Below are 18,257 nucleotides of genomic sequence, written 5' to 3' on the forward strand. Positions count from 1 at the left end.
AACCATAAGAGACTCTTAATCATAGGAAATAAACTCGGCATTGCTGGAGGGGAGAAGGGTGGGAGGGATGGGGTAATTGGGTGATGGACGTTAAGGAGGGCAACATGACGTGATGAGCACTGAGTATTATATAAGACTGATAAATCACTGAACTCCAACTCTGAAACTAATAATACACTATATGTGAAGTAATTAAGTTCATGAACTTAAATAAAAAATAAAATAAAATAAAATAAAAATGCTGTAGACCCAATCACTCAAAGCCTGCATTCTCATATGCTAACAAGTGACTGGAGTTGTATAAGTAGCTGCCACTTCAGACTCTGCCAAGCATCTCCTCTTGAACAATTTAAGTCACTCATCTACATCTTGGGCTAGCCTCTGTCATCACCCAAACCTACAACCTTCCCCCCAAATCCATAAATACAATATTCCGTTATGAAGATTTTACAAAAATCTGTATTACTCTTGCAGGAGATCATCTGGCTTGTTGGAGAATTGCTTGCATACAGATCGGTCTTCTGTAAACCTGCCGAGTGGCATGAATGAAAGATCAGGCTTATCGTCATTTTCTGAGATGATAATGCATTCCCCTCGGAATGGTACCGGCAGTGCACAGCACGGACTGATTTTGCTGGAGAGGATCGACTGTTTGGAACAGGTGTAGTTCATAAGCTGGCTCTATAAAACATCAAAAGGAGCAGTTATTTTTGATGACTTCATTCTGAACTTATTTATTTTTATTGTTGTTACTAGAAAACCAGAGAAAAAGTTGGTATCTTCCATTGCTTTATCCTTGGCAAACTGAGTGAGAGACCAAAAAGGTCATGTATAGTTACTTGTTCTAATAAAGAAGGCTTCTCTATTTGACCTCATTCAAATGTCACAAGCTCTTTTAACATCTCTTAAGGAACTTAAGGGGAGACAGACTTTAGTATTGTTTCCATGGTTAGCCCCACAAGATACAAAGAAGAGTTTTATTGTCTTGCTATTGTTGTTATTGTTTTAGGATTCCAATTTAGGAAACATTTTGTCTCTGTCATTTACCACATATATTGTTATAATATTACTGTTATGCTTACATATTTAATGTATTTACTTACACACACATACACAAATAATTATGCATGTGTGCGTATGAGTAAGTTAATCTCTACACTTAAGAAACTCACAGTCTAATTAGAGAGCCAAATAATTGATCAACAAGCATAATGCAGTGTAACAGAAGTTGTAGGAGAAGTGCATATGTGACGCTTTGGAAGAAAAAAGATTGGCAATACAGATTGGGTGGAGAGCAGAGGGAAGATCTTAAACAATTTGAGTCCTGAAAGACAAATAAAAGTTACTTGGAAACTAACAAAGAGGAAGAACATTCCAAAATTATTCATCTTTATATATAAAAAATCCTGGAAGTGAAAGAATATGACATATTTGGGGAAATGATATGTAGGATCTTTAGGGGTTATTGAGAAAATGTAGTTGAGAAATGATGGGGCTTACTCTGGAAAACAGTGTGGAAGTTCCTCAAAAAGTTAAAAATAGAACTACCCTACAATCCAGCAAGTGCACCACTAGGTATTGGCCCAAATACAAAAATTGTAATTCAAAGGGACACATGCAATCCCATGTTCACAACAGTAATATTTACCAGCATCAAAGAGTGGAAGCAGCCCAGTGTCCATTGACTGATGAATGGATGAAGAAGAGGTGGTAGATACATATACAATGGAATATTACTCAGCCATCAAAAGAATGAAATCTTGCCATTTGCAATGACGTGGATGGAGCTAGAGTGTATGAAGCTAAGTGAAATAAGTCAGTCAGAGAAATAGAAGTAACATATGATTTCACTCACGTGGAATTTAAGAAATGAAACAGATGAACACAGGGGAAAAATAAGAGAGGCAAACCATAAAACAAACTCTTTGTGATAGTGAACAAACTGGGGGCTGCTGGAAGGGTGGTAGGTGGAGGATAGGCTAGAAGGGTGATGGGGATTAAGGACGGCACTTGTGATGAGCACTGGGTGTTGTATGGAACCACTGAATTCTTCTCCTGAAACCGAGGGACAGCCATCTCGGACTATATGTATAAAATAAAAAAAATTAAAAAAAGACAGATCTATTGGGAATACCAATTTTTAAAGGGTAGTAGAAGAGGGGAAGAAAATTGATGAAAGAAATTGTGAGAATACAGACATTCCAAGTAGATGAAAAACTTCTCCCACCACCTATCATCTTCTAGACACACCTTTGCAGTCATCCCTGGAAAAATAAATCAGTGCAATGATTGACAGCTTTGGCTCTGAAGTCAAACTTCCTGAGTTCTAATCTTGACTTTGCTACTTCCCAACTTCATGACCTAGGCAAGCCACTTTGCCTCTTGATGCCTCAATTTTCCTCATCTATAACATGGGGTTAAAGTAATACTTCCTAAGGTTGTAGGAACTAAACGGATTAATAATTATTAGGAACAAAGAAAGGAGCCTGACCCACGTTAAGTACTATAAAAGTGTGTGTTGAATAAAAATAAGCACTAACAATTATGGAAATTTACAATTACAATACAAATGACTGGGAATGTTTTAGTTCTTGTGTTCAGTATCAAATTCGTGGATGTCCAATAAATAATTATGTTTATAACATTAAAAAAACAGCTAAACAAATCTGAGGGAACTAATAAAATTAAAAGCAGAAACTTAGTAGAATTAATAAATAAGCCCGAGAACTTTGCCTTGGAGAAGACCAATGCATTAAACAGGACCTTTGCAAAGCTAATTAAACAAAGGAGAAAATGCGAATACATGGAGAAAAGGAACTATAACTACATACTTGATGTTTTTAATTACCAAATAACATTATTATGTAGAACTCAATACCTAAATGAGAAAATGCTGATAAAGGAGACTTTATTTTTAAAAAATGTGTGTTCTAAAACCTGACCCAAAAATGGTGCCGTTGATGCTGAATGGTCACAATAGTTATAAATTCACTGAATTTGTGAATACTGATGCATCAGCCCTGGGGGAATCCAGGATTAGTTGCCTGCAAGCCTCTGGTCACATTTTTGTTGTCAAGAGATCAAGACCTAACCTTGTGTTATGTGTGTTTCTATTTAAAGACCCCTTATTTAATACACACTTGATTTATTAATGTTGAACTAATACATCTAACAGGTTAGTTTCTCCATAAGGCACATCATGGCTTCTCTGTGTTTAGGAACTCCAGACAGCACTTCAACACTATGCCTGGGAGCCATTTCAAACAGCTAACTCCCCAACAAAAAAACACAAAAATGTGGAAAATGTGGCACTAGACTGCAGAAAGGACACTTATTTACAGTAAGAAGGCAGAACCTTGATGTATTTCCTCCCAGCGGGACTACGGGCATCAGGCAACTCAAATTCTCCACTGCTCTGAGCGTGCCCAGCAAGCCTGCGGACGACCACCAAAGTGCTGTGAGTATTGACTTGGGGGTGACAGATAAATGTTGGCAAATAAGTGAATTCACAAACACTGAATTAATAAATCGCGAGGATAGACTGAAATTTGTCAAAATAAATCTATAGCAAAAGAAATTGAAAAGCTGTCTCATGGGTTTCTGTCTCAATCTCTGCTCCAGTTTCACGGACAAGTTCTTTCAAACCTTCACAAAACAGGTCATGCTCAATACTGTTACATTATTTCAGAGATTTTGAAAGGAAGAACAGTGCAATTTTGGGGAGGTAGCATAACTGAATACCAAAACCTGAAAGTTCTAGATCAATTTCATGTAAACACAAATGCAAAAATTTGAAAATTATGCATATATAAAATCCAGAAATAAAGCAAAATGAGATGAATGTAAGCAATGTAAAGATGATTAAAAATTAAGAAATCTGGGGCGCCTGGGTGGCGCAGTCCTTAAGCATCTGCCTTTGGCTCAGGGCATGATCCCAGCGTTCTGGGATCGAGCCCCACATCAGGCTTCTCTGCTGGGAGCCTGCTTCTCCCTCTCCCACTCCCCCTGCTGTGTTCCCTCTCTCGCTTTTATTTTTTAAATAAAAAAAATTAAGAAATCTTTTAATATGATTCACCAATGAATAAGTTAAATGGAAATCAAAGGATGATCCTAAGAAAACAAAAGAACATTTACTAATGTTAAGAATCCATCCCAATTAAAAACAAAAGGACCTCGGGGCACCTGGGTGGCTCAGTTGGTTTAGTGTCAGACTCTTGATTTGGGCTTAGTTCATGATCTCAGGGTCCTGAGATAAAACCCCTTGTCGGGCTCTGTGCTCAGCACATCTGCTTGAGATTCCGGCCCCCCTCCACCCTGTTCATGTGCACGCTCTCTCTCAAATAAATAAATAAATTCTTTTTTTAAAAAAACTAACCTCTAAAATAAGAATGAAAAATCTCTTAACACACAGACAATACCTTTCTCAAGTGAGTAACTTTAAATCTGTTTCCATGAAAGTCTGGACCAAGACAGGAATGCTAGAACCATTTATAGTTATTTTATATTGTTTGTGAATACTAGCCAATATGATGAAATCATTAACGATTGTTCTGGCATTCCTGACATGGTGTAGAACTATAAATGGAGTTGTTATTTTGGCACGGGTATTGTTTATGTGTTAAAGGATATTAGAGATTTTGTTTTGTTTTAATTACGATGGAGTCTGTCTGGTCCCCACTTTCTCTTTACTCTTCCCCCAAGTTCACCTAATCTTCACACAAATAACATTCTAATAGTCTGTCCTGAAAATCCAGGACTCCTTCTAAGTAAGCGGGGGAGTCTGTCTTCCAGCACTCGCTGGGATTCCTGCCATACAGACAGAAGCTCAAGAATGACATTATACTGTGTATCCCCAGGATGAAAGGGGCAGTGCCTGCGGTCACCCTTCCCAGCAGTCGGGCTGAATATGGCACTGACTTCACAACCACAAGAGGTACCAAAGAAAAGCTGTGGTCAGACCCCAACTCTGTTCTAGCAAAGTAAATAGTTGAGGACGTAGAATCCGAAGGATGCTATTGTCTATGCGATGACTTTCTATTTTAACACCATAGTTGCTTATATCCCTTAATCTTTCATGGAATGGGACTAAAATCGTTGAAGGTGGAGACTCCTGTCTATAAGAGTCGTGGACATCCCCATGAAATGATGATACTAGTCTTCTTTGTTCCTGGGTTTTATTTATCATGATGAAAATTCTTCAATTTTCTAACTTGCAGAATGAGTAGGAACATGACTTGTAACCTGTGATTTACTAAAGCCTCGTCGGGTTTTTGACAGTTACAATTTTTCCTTCTCTGGGATTTAGAGACTTTACACTTGGATGAGGAGCAGGTGAATTCTATGGTGTCCATGCCCCCAAACCGCAAGCCCACCTCTTTGTCTTGATGTCTCTCTTTCCTCCAGTCTGATGTGGCCTGGGGCTCTAGGTTGCAATTCTGGGACTTGCTTGGGATTCAAAGGTGAATGAAATATAAACCTTATTTGGAAGGCAATTAGAGGTCAGCTCTAAAAATTAAAGAATAACAGAATAAAGTGAAAAAAGACAGGATAAGTAAGGAAGAAAGGAAAGGAAGGAGGAGAGGAGGGAGAAAAGAAGTGTGGGAGGGAGAAAGAAACAAATCAAATCATTGCCTGAGCTGGGACAAGACAAGAGGGGAGACATTCTGGTAATTCCGGTAAGATTGAGAAATGCTCATTACTTTATTTTAGATTCATTATGTACCATGGTCACCTTTCTTTAAGAATTGAAACTTTTGGGGCGCTTTGGGTGGCTCAGTTGGTTAAGCATCTGCCTTCGGCTCAGGTCATGATCCCAAGGTCCCGGGATTGAGCCCCATGTGGGTCTCCCTGCTCAGCGGGAGTCTGCTTCTTCCTCCTCCCCTCCCCCTGCTGTGCTTCCCTTTCTCTCTCTCTCTCTGTGTCAAATAAATAAAATCATTAAAAAAAAAAGAATTGCAAGTTTTTTTCAAGGCTGAAGTGAGTTTTAAGAAAGGAGAGGCTCTCACCCTGCCAAGTACGCACGCGACTACGTCTCCTTCGCAACACGTCTGATGCAGATTTTTAATATCCACGGCCAGCCTGGCAATTTCAGAAAAGTTAGCTTTCGGTTGTTTTTTAGTCAGCAGAACCAATTCCCTGAAAAGAAAAATAAGTACATTTTAAACCATATTTTGAATTCAATCCTTTCTAAAATTAGTTCTAGTTCATTGAGTAACCAAAATAATAAACACATTTGCAAATGTAGGAGGAAGACAGTATATTTTAAATGCCTTCTATTTCTTCAATCATAGCACTCAGAGTCACACAAAGATCTAAATCACAAAACAAATATCATTCAATTCATAATCATGCAAAATACAGTCATTTTCATCATTGAAATGATCACTTAAAGAAGCTGAGTTGCTTAGATGGGTAATTTGGAAATTTATCTGACCTGACTTTTCAAGTAAAATTCTTCATCATAAAGGCAACAATTCTAAGAGTCTTGGGTCTCCCTTGCCTCTCCCCATTGACAACTGAGCAACATCCCCCAAATTTCTCTGGCAATAGGGAAAATGCCTTATAAGGAGAACTAAGCTTCCATGCAGCCCAGTGTTGTTCCAAATTGGGGAAGAAAGGAAGGACACATCACTTCACAGGTAAACTTGGACAGAATCACAATCTGGGCCGGGAAAAAGGCACAATGAGTAACATCCAATTCTCCTCACCCCACACTCTTCCATCCCCACCCAGAAAGCAACACTAGATTTTTCTGTTCTGCGTGACACTGGAACCAAAATCTTTCCTGTTTTCCCAGAGAAAAGAATACATTTTGTCTGCCAGCTTTTATCATGCAGAACAATTAAGTTCATGTACAGAATCTTTTGTGTGCAAAGGAAGAAACTGAGGCAGGAGACAGTGGGTTGTGCGGTTTCAAGCCCAGCTCCATGTGCCCTATTGAACAGGCAAGTAGCATACGTGTAGAGAAAGGATCCAGGTTTGCATTGAGAGACGTTATTAATTGAAAGAAAAATGATTTTTCAAATGAGTTTGATCAAATGCGGTGATCCAACAGCAGCAGAGTTCATATATCTCACTCAGTAACTTACACTGCTTTTGCTACTTTGTGGTTGAATTTAATCCCAATTTCACATAAATGATGATGCCTCAAAGATATTTCTCTAATGTATTTTCTGATGGGTTCTAGCTGCAATTAGAAAAACAGCTCATCAAAGAAATGTGGTCGTAACAGAAAAAGTCACTCTTGTCATTAGTAAACAAGAAAGAAAAGCAAAAGTTGTTTATCTCCTCAAAATTAGGAAGTCCTTATTGTCTTATTTAAAAGAGACCAAATGCAAAAGCACAATGTGGTTGGTTGGTTGGTTGGTTGGTTTTATAAAATAGCATCTCACTTCCCAGACATCACCTGTTCTAGAACCTCAAACATAGGGAATAAAAAGAAGACATGAAAGTGAGCAAACAAAAGTCCAGAGAGCCACAAGAATAAATTTCAATAATATCTTACAGTTGTATTTTGTTTTTATTCAAGTTACTAGCTCTGTCATCTTGGACGTGTCTCCTACTGCTTATCTAAAATATATGCTCCAGTTTTGCAATATACATTAAAGAAGTCTCCCACCCCCAATATGTTCATAGTTTTTAACCCAGGATTTTTACTTTGGAAACAATTGCAAATAAATTCTTCTACATAAAAAAAAAAAACATAATTATGCAAAAAGAAGAACATGCATGTTTTGTTACAATGGCAACATTTTGGAGACAAAATGTCTCAACAGCAGAGTGATGGTAAAGTAAATAATGGCACATTAATTTTGACAAAATGTATACTTCTAATAAAAAGCAGGTATGTTTAAATCTCAAATCAAAACTAGATATGCAGTGTGATCACAACAATGTAAAAATAAAATCTGTGAATGGAAAAATGAATAAAAGGACATATACTAAAAGTGGTATCTCCGTGTACTGGGAGTATTAGTAATATTTTAAAAATTTCAGAACAACTTTATTTTTTCACTTAAAACATTATAGCGACCACAGATTATTTTTACTTTGGCTAACTGTACCGTACCGTGCTATTTTTAAGAACAAGTCAAAAAATATATACGAAGGCAACAGTCAAACCACAAAACTAGCACAATAATTATAACTTAATTTAGTAATTATTGTTAAATATAACTGTATTTTATAATTAATTGTAAATATGATTATTACTTTAATCCTTATTTTGTTGTAGTACACTCATTTAAAATCTAGTACAAACAAGCTTGTCTACTTCTTCAAGAGTCTCTGAAGACTTAACTCATAAACCACATTCTCTGATCAGAGACACAATTTTTACACACTTGGTCATGTCATTTTCTCTGAGGAAGAATGAAGAACTATTAGGAACAGACATCCTAGAAGCAGCAATACTGTCAAGATCATAAAGTGGGATAGAAGAGGGAAGAACTCTTGGCTAACTTCATAGGGGCATGTTATACGTTAAGGAAAATTCTCCACTGAGAAGGGTCAAAATTAAGAAAACTTTGTAACTTAAAAGAGTAAGCACAAGTTGCTTTAAAAAAAAGCTTAACCCCCACAAAAAAAGTTCATTCCTTAGAAATGTGAAGTAATGAGATATAAGTCTGCATGATCATTTGTTTTTCCATTTTTAATTAATATAAGCCTAAAAGGAAAAAAAAAAAAAAGACTGTCCTGCTTAGGAATTCAGATTGACTTCTGAAGGAGTCACTAGGGGACAAATGAAGAGGGAGGTAATATATATATTACATATATATTATATTATATATATATTATATATAATATAATAATATATATAATATAATAATATAAATTATATATAATATATAATATTATATATATATATATATATATATATATATATATATCACATTGTGATAACAATGTGAATCGCCTCAGTCTCTCATCACCATGAGGTCTTATTTAGTAGGTCTGGAGAAGGGCTTCAGATTCTGCATTTCCGGTGAGCTGCCAGCCTATGCATATGAGCTGATCCACAGTCCACACTTTGCAGAGCAAGGCTCTAAATAACAGTTGACGTACGAATAGTTTACCTTTATCTGGAAGCATTCAGTTTTATTTTCTTCTTGGCAACATGACCGAATAGTGGTTTCATAGCAAGCAGACATGGTCAGAATAGTGGGTCCATACAAGAATGGATACTTTCGAGATGTTTCATAAATGTACCTGTAATTGGGCAAATACGAAGTTGTGTAATTTAGAATTCAAGGACACGTGCCAACACTGTGTCTTCATCTAGTTTTGTTGACCTGAGCTTCTAGAATTTCATGGTGAAAGAGATGAGGTAGCACAGTACGTAAACACACCACATGTTCACGTCACTCTGGACGGATCACTGTGAAGTTAGTCGGACATTCACTGAATGCCCATGAAGTGTAACTTCCAGGCTGGTGGGGAAAGAAAAAGTTACTAAAACTTTCATTTTTATGTAAGAAAGAAAGTTCAGTAGTCCAAACTGAATTGTAAATGCAGGCTTGTACAACTGGTGCAGGAGGATTAAATTAAGAATCTATTAGTGAGGGCGGAGGAGACTCTCAAGATCATCCGGAAGTTCTTTCTAGACTAAGAAAGTTAACGCCATTGTCCTCCAAGACGTGCCCTTCAATATTTTGGTCTGTTACTAAGTCTCCTGTCTTTATTTCTCTCTCTAGTTCATTCATTCCTCACACTAGTAAAGCCTGGGCATTAGGTCTGCCTTTCACTTATAATACATATCTCCTCTTATTTTTGCAAAGCTTGCTCAAAAGACCCCACAGACACACATGCAAAAATACTCAACAAGATGACATTACAGGCAAAAACTGGCTCAATGCTCACACAAATCCAAATCCGTGTGCGTAGGGAGACTCCTTTTCCAGACTCCCTTGCAGTTAGTCTGAGAACATGTAACTGAGTCACAGATGGGGAAATGTGAATGAATGTGCTCCACAGTGCTCTGAGGTGTGGCTGTTAATGTCTCAGCACAGTTCCCTGCTCTCTCTCTTTCTGTTTCACAGTGACCTTGGAAACACACGCTTCAGATAATATAGAGATGGAAACATCTTGCATTCCCGAGTTACCCCTTGGAGGAGAATTGTCAGGACCAGAGCCGAGTTAGAGAGAGATGAACTGCCAAGTGTCAGAGTAGCCAACTAAAACCAAATGAAAGTAACACTCAAGACTTTAATCACCGACTGGGAAAGTATGAGCAAGAGGTTAAACTGCAGAAGTGTCGATTCCTCCCCCTCTCCCCCTGTCCACTTCCCCCCAAGGTCCTGCACCCGTTGAGGATCCAGTAGAACACCACAGACTTGGGAAATGGCTTTCTCCTGTGGGATTCCCAAACAAAAGCCCTTTCGGTTTGAAGGACCCTAGGGCAGGCGGAAGGAGAGGGGAAAGGGCCGGGAGTGGGAAAGCCCTGAGTGCTGAGCCAAAGTGTACAGAGGTGTCCAAGTTTCTCCCTCCATCACCCCTACAAGGAAGTCTCCGCAGAGGTCCCAGGGCCAGGAATGAAGCTGTGCACAAAAACACGGCCCATCTGGGGGGGCGGGGAGGGATCGAGCCCTTGACTGCAGCTCCTTCAGAGACTGAAATGTGTTCTGCCCCAATCTGGTGTGGGAAGGGCAGCTTGCCCCCCTGAGACCTGTCACCTGTAATTACCTATTGTCAGGCATGAAAAAAAAAATCTGCCCAAGATTCAACCAGAAGCCAGACTCTTCAAGAGTCACCAAAGAGAACTACCCAATTTAGACTGTGGTATGAAAAAAAAAAAATCTTTACTGAATTCAGTCAATATTTAGTACTTTAGGATTTATTTATAAATTTAGGATTTCCTCGTGACCACAGCATAGCTTTGTGCATCCTGATTATTATACTACTATCCCTAATACAAGTTTAAGATGTAATATCTGTAAAGCAGGCTGAAATCAGCGGGAAAATGGTGATACCAGAAAACCGGGTTTTCAACATTGAAAGGATAATGGAGGAAGCAATAGATAGAATAGGGACTTGGTTCATGTTTTAACTTGTTCCCACCCCCAGTTGCTTGGATAATACATAAATCTATATGCCTGCTCCTTTGGGATCTAACTCCTAGTCCTTTTGGGATCCCAGAGAAAGATACAGCTGCAGAAAACACTGAAGTCCAACGAAAAATTGCTACCGCTGCCTTCCCTGGAACAATTGAAAAAGCAATTATGTCTCATGACAAATAGCCAAGGAAATGCTTAAAATATTTCAATAGAAATCCCTGAGTACTACAGAGTCTAAAAGACAAAATCCCACCCAAGAAGGTGTCTAGAGTTTCTGGGGTCAGGGACTATATCCATATGTGACTTCATCAGAAGAGTATTTCTTGCTGCTTTCTGACCCAATAGGGAATAATGGTGCCAAAACGAAAGACTGGAGATTTGCAGGAGCCCTGAAGCACTAACCAAACATCAACAGAGGCCTTATCTAGCAACTGGTGTGTAGCAATCCCGTGGTAACATTTCCTTTCAGTTGAAAGTACAAAATCTTTTCTTGTGGGTGGATGACCGAGGTGGTGGCCATTAGAGTTGTTTACCAGAGATTTCCAGCTCCCCTCCTTTCAGGGAAATGGTAGGATTGCACATTCCCACCCCCTCTGAGGTGAGGAATGACAATGTGACTTGCTGGTTAATGATGTGTGAGAAGAAATAATGAGTGTTGCTTCTGAACGAGCTTAAGAAGCAATACACGATTTACTATTAGCCCCTTCCCTTGCCATGGTAATCAAAGAAGCAAGTGTTGAGATGGTGTCTTTGTCAACCTAGGTCCCTAAGTGACCATGATAAGCAGACCTCCTTCCAATCCACATTGGACAGATAGCATGAGTGAAACAAACAAACAAACAAACAAACAAACATTTTGTTATATTGAGCTGCTGAAAATTAGGGATTATTTGCTACCACACTAAAGTTGGCTTATCCTGGGGTTATTACTTTTGCTTTTTAAAAACCTTTAAAGGAAAAAATCATCCATAAACCATGGAAGGAGAAAAATAGGCCAAATAATAGAACTAAACAATATTCATTAGCAAGACTTAGAAAAGTAGGTCTGTGCTCCCCCAAAAAACCCCTCTTCATTCTCACTAAGAGGTCCCAAACCCCTGGAATTTTCATCAATAGACTTCTATCAGCAGAGTTTCTTAAGCCCAACTTGTAGAAACAGAACAGAAGAGCAGAACTGATATTTTCAACAATCTGCCTCCCAGCATAAGGCAAAATTCTTGGCCAATATGAAATTTCACCAAAGCCATTCAATACCTTGCTCTTTATTGTGTGTGCTGAATTAAGAGTTTATTTTTGTGCTACAGTAACAGTTCCCTTAGAAGATATTCAATATGAGCAAATCTAATTTCAAATCTCCAAAGACAAAGTTTAACTTAGTATAAGGAAAAGCTTTCTAATAATTAGAGCCATTTAAAAAATGGAATGTCTCAACTGTAAGGTAACATAGGGTCACGTTTGATTGGAAGTTGGGTTCTATAGTCAGACATACAATAGAAGCTTACAATAATTAAAACTGCTATTGAAAATTCCTCAGATAATCCAAAGGTACAGTAATTATGGTTTTGTGTATTTGTAGCCTATGCTATCTTCTGAAAAGTCTTAAAGAGCTGATTTCTTCCCCCAGCTCTAAATATGTTATTGTTTCCTTGGTTGAGAATTAAATGAAGTTGTTGCCTTATAATTATGAGACAAGTAATTAGAAAATTATTTTTCCTTGAATATCTATAGTTGTCTGCATATCAGTTAAGATTAGCTTTTAAAATAACTCCTTAATATGGACTTCATTGTTAATATTCAAGAAGAGATTAGACTCACTGCCTGAGTATTGGTTAGATTTTTGTAATCTCAGAGGGTTCAACCAAAACCTGATTTTATAATTCTCCCTTAGAGTGGAAGCACTGTAGTAAAGGGTAGCTGAGTCCTACTTTGGTTCCCATTTGGTTGCCCCTAATGTCAGACAAGTTGGAACCTGTCCAATCCCGTCTTTTGTCCTTTCTTTTCCTTTTTTTTTTAAAGATGTATTTATATATTTGAAGGGGGGAGCATGTGAGCACACGCACACACACACATACACACATGCACACACGCACAAAGGGGAGGGGCAGAGAGTCTTAAGCAGACCCCACCCTGACCGCAGAGCCCCACAGGGCTCGATCTTGAGACCCTGAGATCATGAGTTGAAACCAAGAGTTGGACACTTAACCGACTGAGCCACCGGGAACCCCAGGCCTTTATACCTAAGTGGCTAGAACCAATTAATTTCTTCTTGAAGGTTCAATAATGTCTGGGGGCAATTCTGCCTCCACATGGGTGAATTAAAAGAGTTTACATTATTCAACATCAAGTCACCCTGTTTATTCACCTCCGGTTTAAAATTTCATGTCTAAAATCTGAAATCAAATCACTACCACGCTCCTTGCCCTCTAGAACCAGCAACAGATCTCTTTACCTGATTCCCATTGTCTAAGCCTGTCTTGATAAGATGGCTAGAATTGCATTCCTTGAGAATTGAAGTGTTTTGTTTCTCTTACCATTTCTACCTCTCTAGACATGGTTTCCTGCCTTAAACCCAAGCCACTTGCTCGCACTCCTTTACAGATAGACCTCTATGCTCACTAGGTAAACAAAATAGAAGCTTGTCTGCTCATTTTCTATAATGCTATCTACTCCAGATGGGAATTATAGAATCAAAGTTAATGAGCAGAAAATTCATCTCTGTCTAATCTGCAATTGTCACTTATTCGTAGGTTCCCAATGACAGGCTCTCTCCATGCCTATCAGATACCCTCTATGTTATCCCTTGATGAACCTTCTAAATGCCAGCCCCTTCTCGGAGCTATTACCGGCTTTCTGTCCCCAATACTCCGTCTATTATGCTCTGCCTACTTGCTGTACCTTTCTACATCATTTGCTTGGTCTGACTCATCTAACCATTAAGGAGACGGGTCCTTTACATTGTCTTAGTCATTTTGTAAATCTTTTTTTAAAAAAATTTTGTCCTAGTCATTTTTAATGTTTCTACACACAGACATTTCCATACCCTGTCAGGTTCACTGCGACTGTAATTGTCATTCTGAGGGAGAAAAATATGTATTGCAGCTCAAATTTTTACCTTAATTCATGTAATAAAGTTGTGTTCTCAGAGTCCCATACATATAAAAAAAGATCTGTCTTCAAAATTGGAAACCACTCTTCTTCAGAGAGTATGGCAAGGAGAAATGTCTTACCTCTCCTTCCCTGGCACTTGGTTCTCTTCGTCCATCTCACAGATGCGCTCAGGATTTGGAATTTGGAAGACATCACTGTCATCTGCATCACCTTTTTTGCGTAATAGGAAGCACTTGAGTCTTGCTTTGTTATTTATATTGCAACAGTCAGAAAACTCCTGTTTGTCAGCCTTTCCTTGGTTATCACAAATGTGCTCTAGGAAGGTAGTCATCTGTAGGAGGAATAATAATTTAAAGGGGAAGCATGTGTGATCTACATTCTTAGGAAAGGTAAAGAATTATTATCAAGAAAAAGGCCACTGAGCGTATGATCTTACACTCTGTATTTAATAATCCTTGGACATAGCTCTTTTGAGCAAAAGTTTTTGTAGGTTTTTAAGTCTAAATTCCCACATGCTGGACATGGACCAAATGGAATTTACCATTCTCTTCTTTCCAAAATAATTGTGATTTCAAATTTATTTTCATACAGTCATTAAGAGGTATTAAACATTAGCCAAATTCCAGAGCCTAACGAAATCAAGGTATTTTTTTATAACTATCCACCAAGAAATAAATGGAGTTTGCTTTCCTTGCTTCCTAATTGTTATTAGCTTGGTTTCCATGGAAAGTTATTTTAAGAATTGAACTCCAAGGCAGTGTGTATTCAGTGTCAAATGTTCAAATGAAAATGTAATAATTCAGCTAGTTTTCAAATACCTTTGAGTGGCAGTAAATGTGTGGGATGCTGTAAACCTCAAACATACATGTCTAGATTTAGGGAATAAAGGCAGAAAAAAGGCCATCTTTTGAAGTAGAGATAAGAAGGAATCACTATAAAATAAGTGAGACAAGTCACTAGCAGAAGCACTTCATTTCAAATGTGTTTCTAGGGATGCCTGGGTGGCTCAGTCAGTTAAGCAGCTGACTGGATTTTGGCTCAGGTCATGATCTCAGGGTCCTGGGATCGATTGAGCCCCACATGGGACTCCATGCTGAGCAGGGAATCTGCCAGAGGATTTTCTGTCTCTCTCTACCTTTGTCCCTTCCCCACCTCTCTCTCTCTCTCTCAAAAAAAAAATAGATCCTTAAAAAATAAAATAAAATAAAATAAAATAAAATAAAAGTGTTTCTAATTAGACTGACGGTTTTTCTATGTCTACTAAGAGTCTATTAAGAGATAGGTAGGTTTTAGCCCCGAGAAGATGGAAAAAGAAAAAAACAACTTACCAATAAAGAAGAAAACTATTGATCTGTAGTCTAAAATGTTTAGGATGAGATACATTACCCAAAAAACATGTGGATTGTGCAAATATGTTAGTGTTCATCAAGAATTTTCTCATAATAAGATAGACACACTTCATAAGACAGTAGTGATCCCCAAGATTTTCTACTAACTAGGGAAAAGAGCCCATGATAATATTCACTTTTTTCTTCTTTTTCATATGCTTATAGAAACTTTTTTAAATTAGTACTTTGATTTCCCAGGAACCTTTATACAAGGATGTCAGATAATAGCTTTCCAGTGGGAGAGGCAGAGCAACCAACTGAAACGAACAAATTGGCATTCTAGGTTATAATTCGTTCTCTTGAGCATTTGGTTCTCTGAGTCTGATCTCCCAGAGATGCAATGAAGAACTGTAGGCATATAAACCTACAAAGATTATATTTTGAGTATTGATTGATATACATATTGTTGCCTTAAAAGCCCCTATCTACTTCTTCAACATCCCACTTCATAACAACACCTCTGGTTGGAATTTTAGTTTTAAAAAAAGAGAGAGAAAGGCAAAACATGATCCACCTACCAACTGGTGAGCGCATTCTGACGGTGACTCATGTGCCTTGAGGACCTTGCACTTCTCTGCGAGATCTACCAACTCTTCAACTATGGTTTGTACTTCTTCATAAGTTAGTTTCTGAAGAAACTGAGCAACCATAATGCTGGTGCTGAAACATAACACTTAGAAGAGCGTTAAAGATAAAATCAAACTCTTCCTCCATCATCGTTAGATCACTACCCCTGTCCCCCTTCCAAAATGATTGTGATTTCATATTTCAGAGGAGAGAATATTGGTAACAAAACTCACATGTCCCTTAAGTTCTCCTGCAGATAATTCGGGCTATTAATGTGGCGCAAGGCTGAAAAAAAAATGAGATTTTGTTTGTATAAGAGGATATTTTCAAAATTGAAATCTCCCTTTATAATTCTGAAATCCATGTTTATTCACTTATAAATTACCAGATATATTTTAGTTACCATCAAAAATTAAAACGAATTACCAGACTACGTCTTCACTTGAGTTTAAACTGCATTCTCTGAATAACTTATTTCTCTTCAAATATATTGTGTACTTGAAATCTGTCATTAGCCCACAAATAAGTTGCATGTACTTGTGTTGACACAGCTGAATTAATTAACATGATTTTGTTATTTAACTCTTTATATTAGAAGTTATTAGTATATCCAAGGAATACTAAGAAAATTAAAGTTTAACATTGGGAGCAAACTTATAAACATTAGCACTTTGCCAGACTTCATTTGGCAAAAGCAATATCTCACCCATTCTGGATTTACTCATCAACTTTATCTTTCTTATCACCTCCACTCACCACTCACCACACACACACACACACACACACACACACACACACGTTCCCTATTGAAAACAATATCTTCTTATACTAACAGCTTCTAAAGAGCTGAGCAGCTTTCTGTTAAATAAAGAAACCATTATCGTCTCTATTATGGGGAAAGGCTTTAGAGTCAGTTACTCTGAGTTCATTTTCTAGCTCTGATACTGAGTGTGGCCTTGGAAAAATAGCTTAAGCTCTAGAAGTTTCTGTTTCTCTACCTAGAAAACATAAATAAACTCTACCACATTAGATAGTTGTTAGGATTAAATGGACACACCCGTGTGTGGTGCTGAGCACAACATGTAGCATAGAATAGGTACTGAAGAATGTAGCTCATAATATTACTCCTGCTATTATAAACACAGTTGCTTTACCCAAAATCATTCATCCGATTTCAAACACAAGTTTGAAAAGTGTTGTTCCCTCACCTAGAGTGGAAGTAAGGCTAAAACGAGATCTTCCTGTGTGTGCTGCCTCTATATATTAGCTCTCTTTCTGCATCCCTGCCACAAATTAATTTCTAGCAATTTCCGATGACTCTGTTGACAATGATGAGCACTGAGGAAGATTAGCCTTTCCTTATATTTTAGTATATTTTTAGTAGTCATTATGCCTTTTCTCCTGGCACATGGGATGTATAGATTGTAAATAGGATCCCTACCTGCAGCTAGTAAACTTCTCTGAAGAGTTTGACATTGAACGTAGCTGAAGAAAACAAGAAAACATATGGGTCTAAGAGTCTTCATTGTTCCAGATGAACCTTAAAAGAAGGTGCTCTATCATCTGAAAGAACTGAAGAATCCTTTTATATTCTTTTCCAGTAATTACTATTAATAATTAACCTTTTCCTGGTGAATATTTTTTCTAAGCCAGTACGACCCTGATAATATTGAAGAAATTCATGACAATGGAGAAATATTGTTAATGGATGGCATTCATTAATGAATACTGGATTTTAAAATGAGTCATGTCAACCTACTTGTTTTTTCAAGGTTATACCATGTAGGCCTTGCAGTAATCAATAAGTACCTTTGGTAAATATCTCATTTCCTGGGAATACCTGTTGACATGGACAAAGTTCTGAAGGGGGCAGGAGGGAAGGTAAACATGTACTACCACAGATTCAGATAAATGGTTAAAGCCCTGGTTCCAGTGCTGGGCACATTTTCAAGTCCCTGGAGAATGGGGGAGCATAGGCCTTGGGAGCAAACCTGAGGAAATAGGACCTAATTTATTGAGTGTTTATTGTGAGTCTGGTGCTTCATATGACTATACTTAGACAACAATATTCTTATTTCTTGAATAAGAAAGTCAGACTCAGGATCATATAGGCCTGCCCAACATACTAGGCAGCCACCTAAAT

General features: G+C 37.9%; 1 protein-coding gene across 3 annotated transcripts in view; it reads right to left on the reverse strand.

Annotated features, from left to right (window-relative positions):
• Window positions 1-17,665, reverse strand: part of LOC123787051 (alpha-fetoprotein-like) — a 54,850-nt gene extending 37,185 nt beyond the window's left edge. For 2 of the 3 annotated variants that reach the window (XM_087864084.1, XM_087864083.1), the window contains exons 1-6: window positions 16,066-16,347; window positions 14,279-14,490; window positions 9,075-9,207; window positions 7,089-7,186; window positions 6,006-6,135; window positions 467-681 (exon numbers count right to left, since the gene is read on the reverse strand). In XM_087864084.1, the coding sequence (XP_087720210.1) occupies window positions 467-681; window positions 6,006-6,135; window positions 7,089-7,186; window positions 9,075-9,207; window positions 14,279-14,490; window positions 16,066-16,197 (920 nt within the window). In that variant the 5' untranslated portion in view covers window positions 16,198-16,347. Of the gene's footprint in view, window positions 1-466; window positions 682-6,005; window positions 6,136-7,088; window positions 7,187-9,074; window positions 9,208-14,278; window positions 14,491-16,065; window positions 16,400-17,555 lie in introns of those variants that run through there. The other variant, XM_045789481.2, reaches the window with a different exon arrangement.
• Window positions 17,666-18,257: the final 592 nt, after the last annotated feature.

This window comes from Ursus americanus, chromosome 8 (assembly GCF_024610735.1).
Source record: "Ursus americanus isolate L20-20 chromosome 8, mUrsAme1.1.p, whole genome shotgun sequence".
Taxonomy (NCBI): Eukaryota; Metazoa; Chordata; class Mammalia; order Carnivora; family Ursidae; genus Ursus; species Ursus americanus.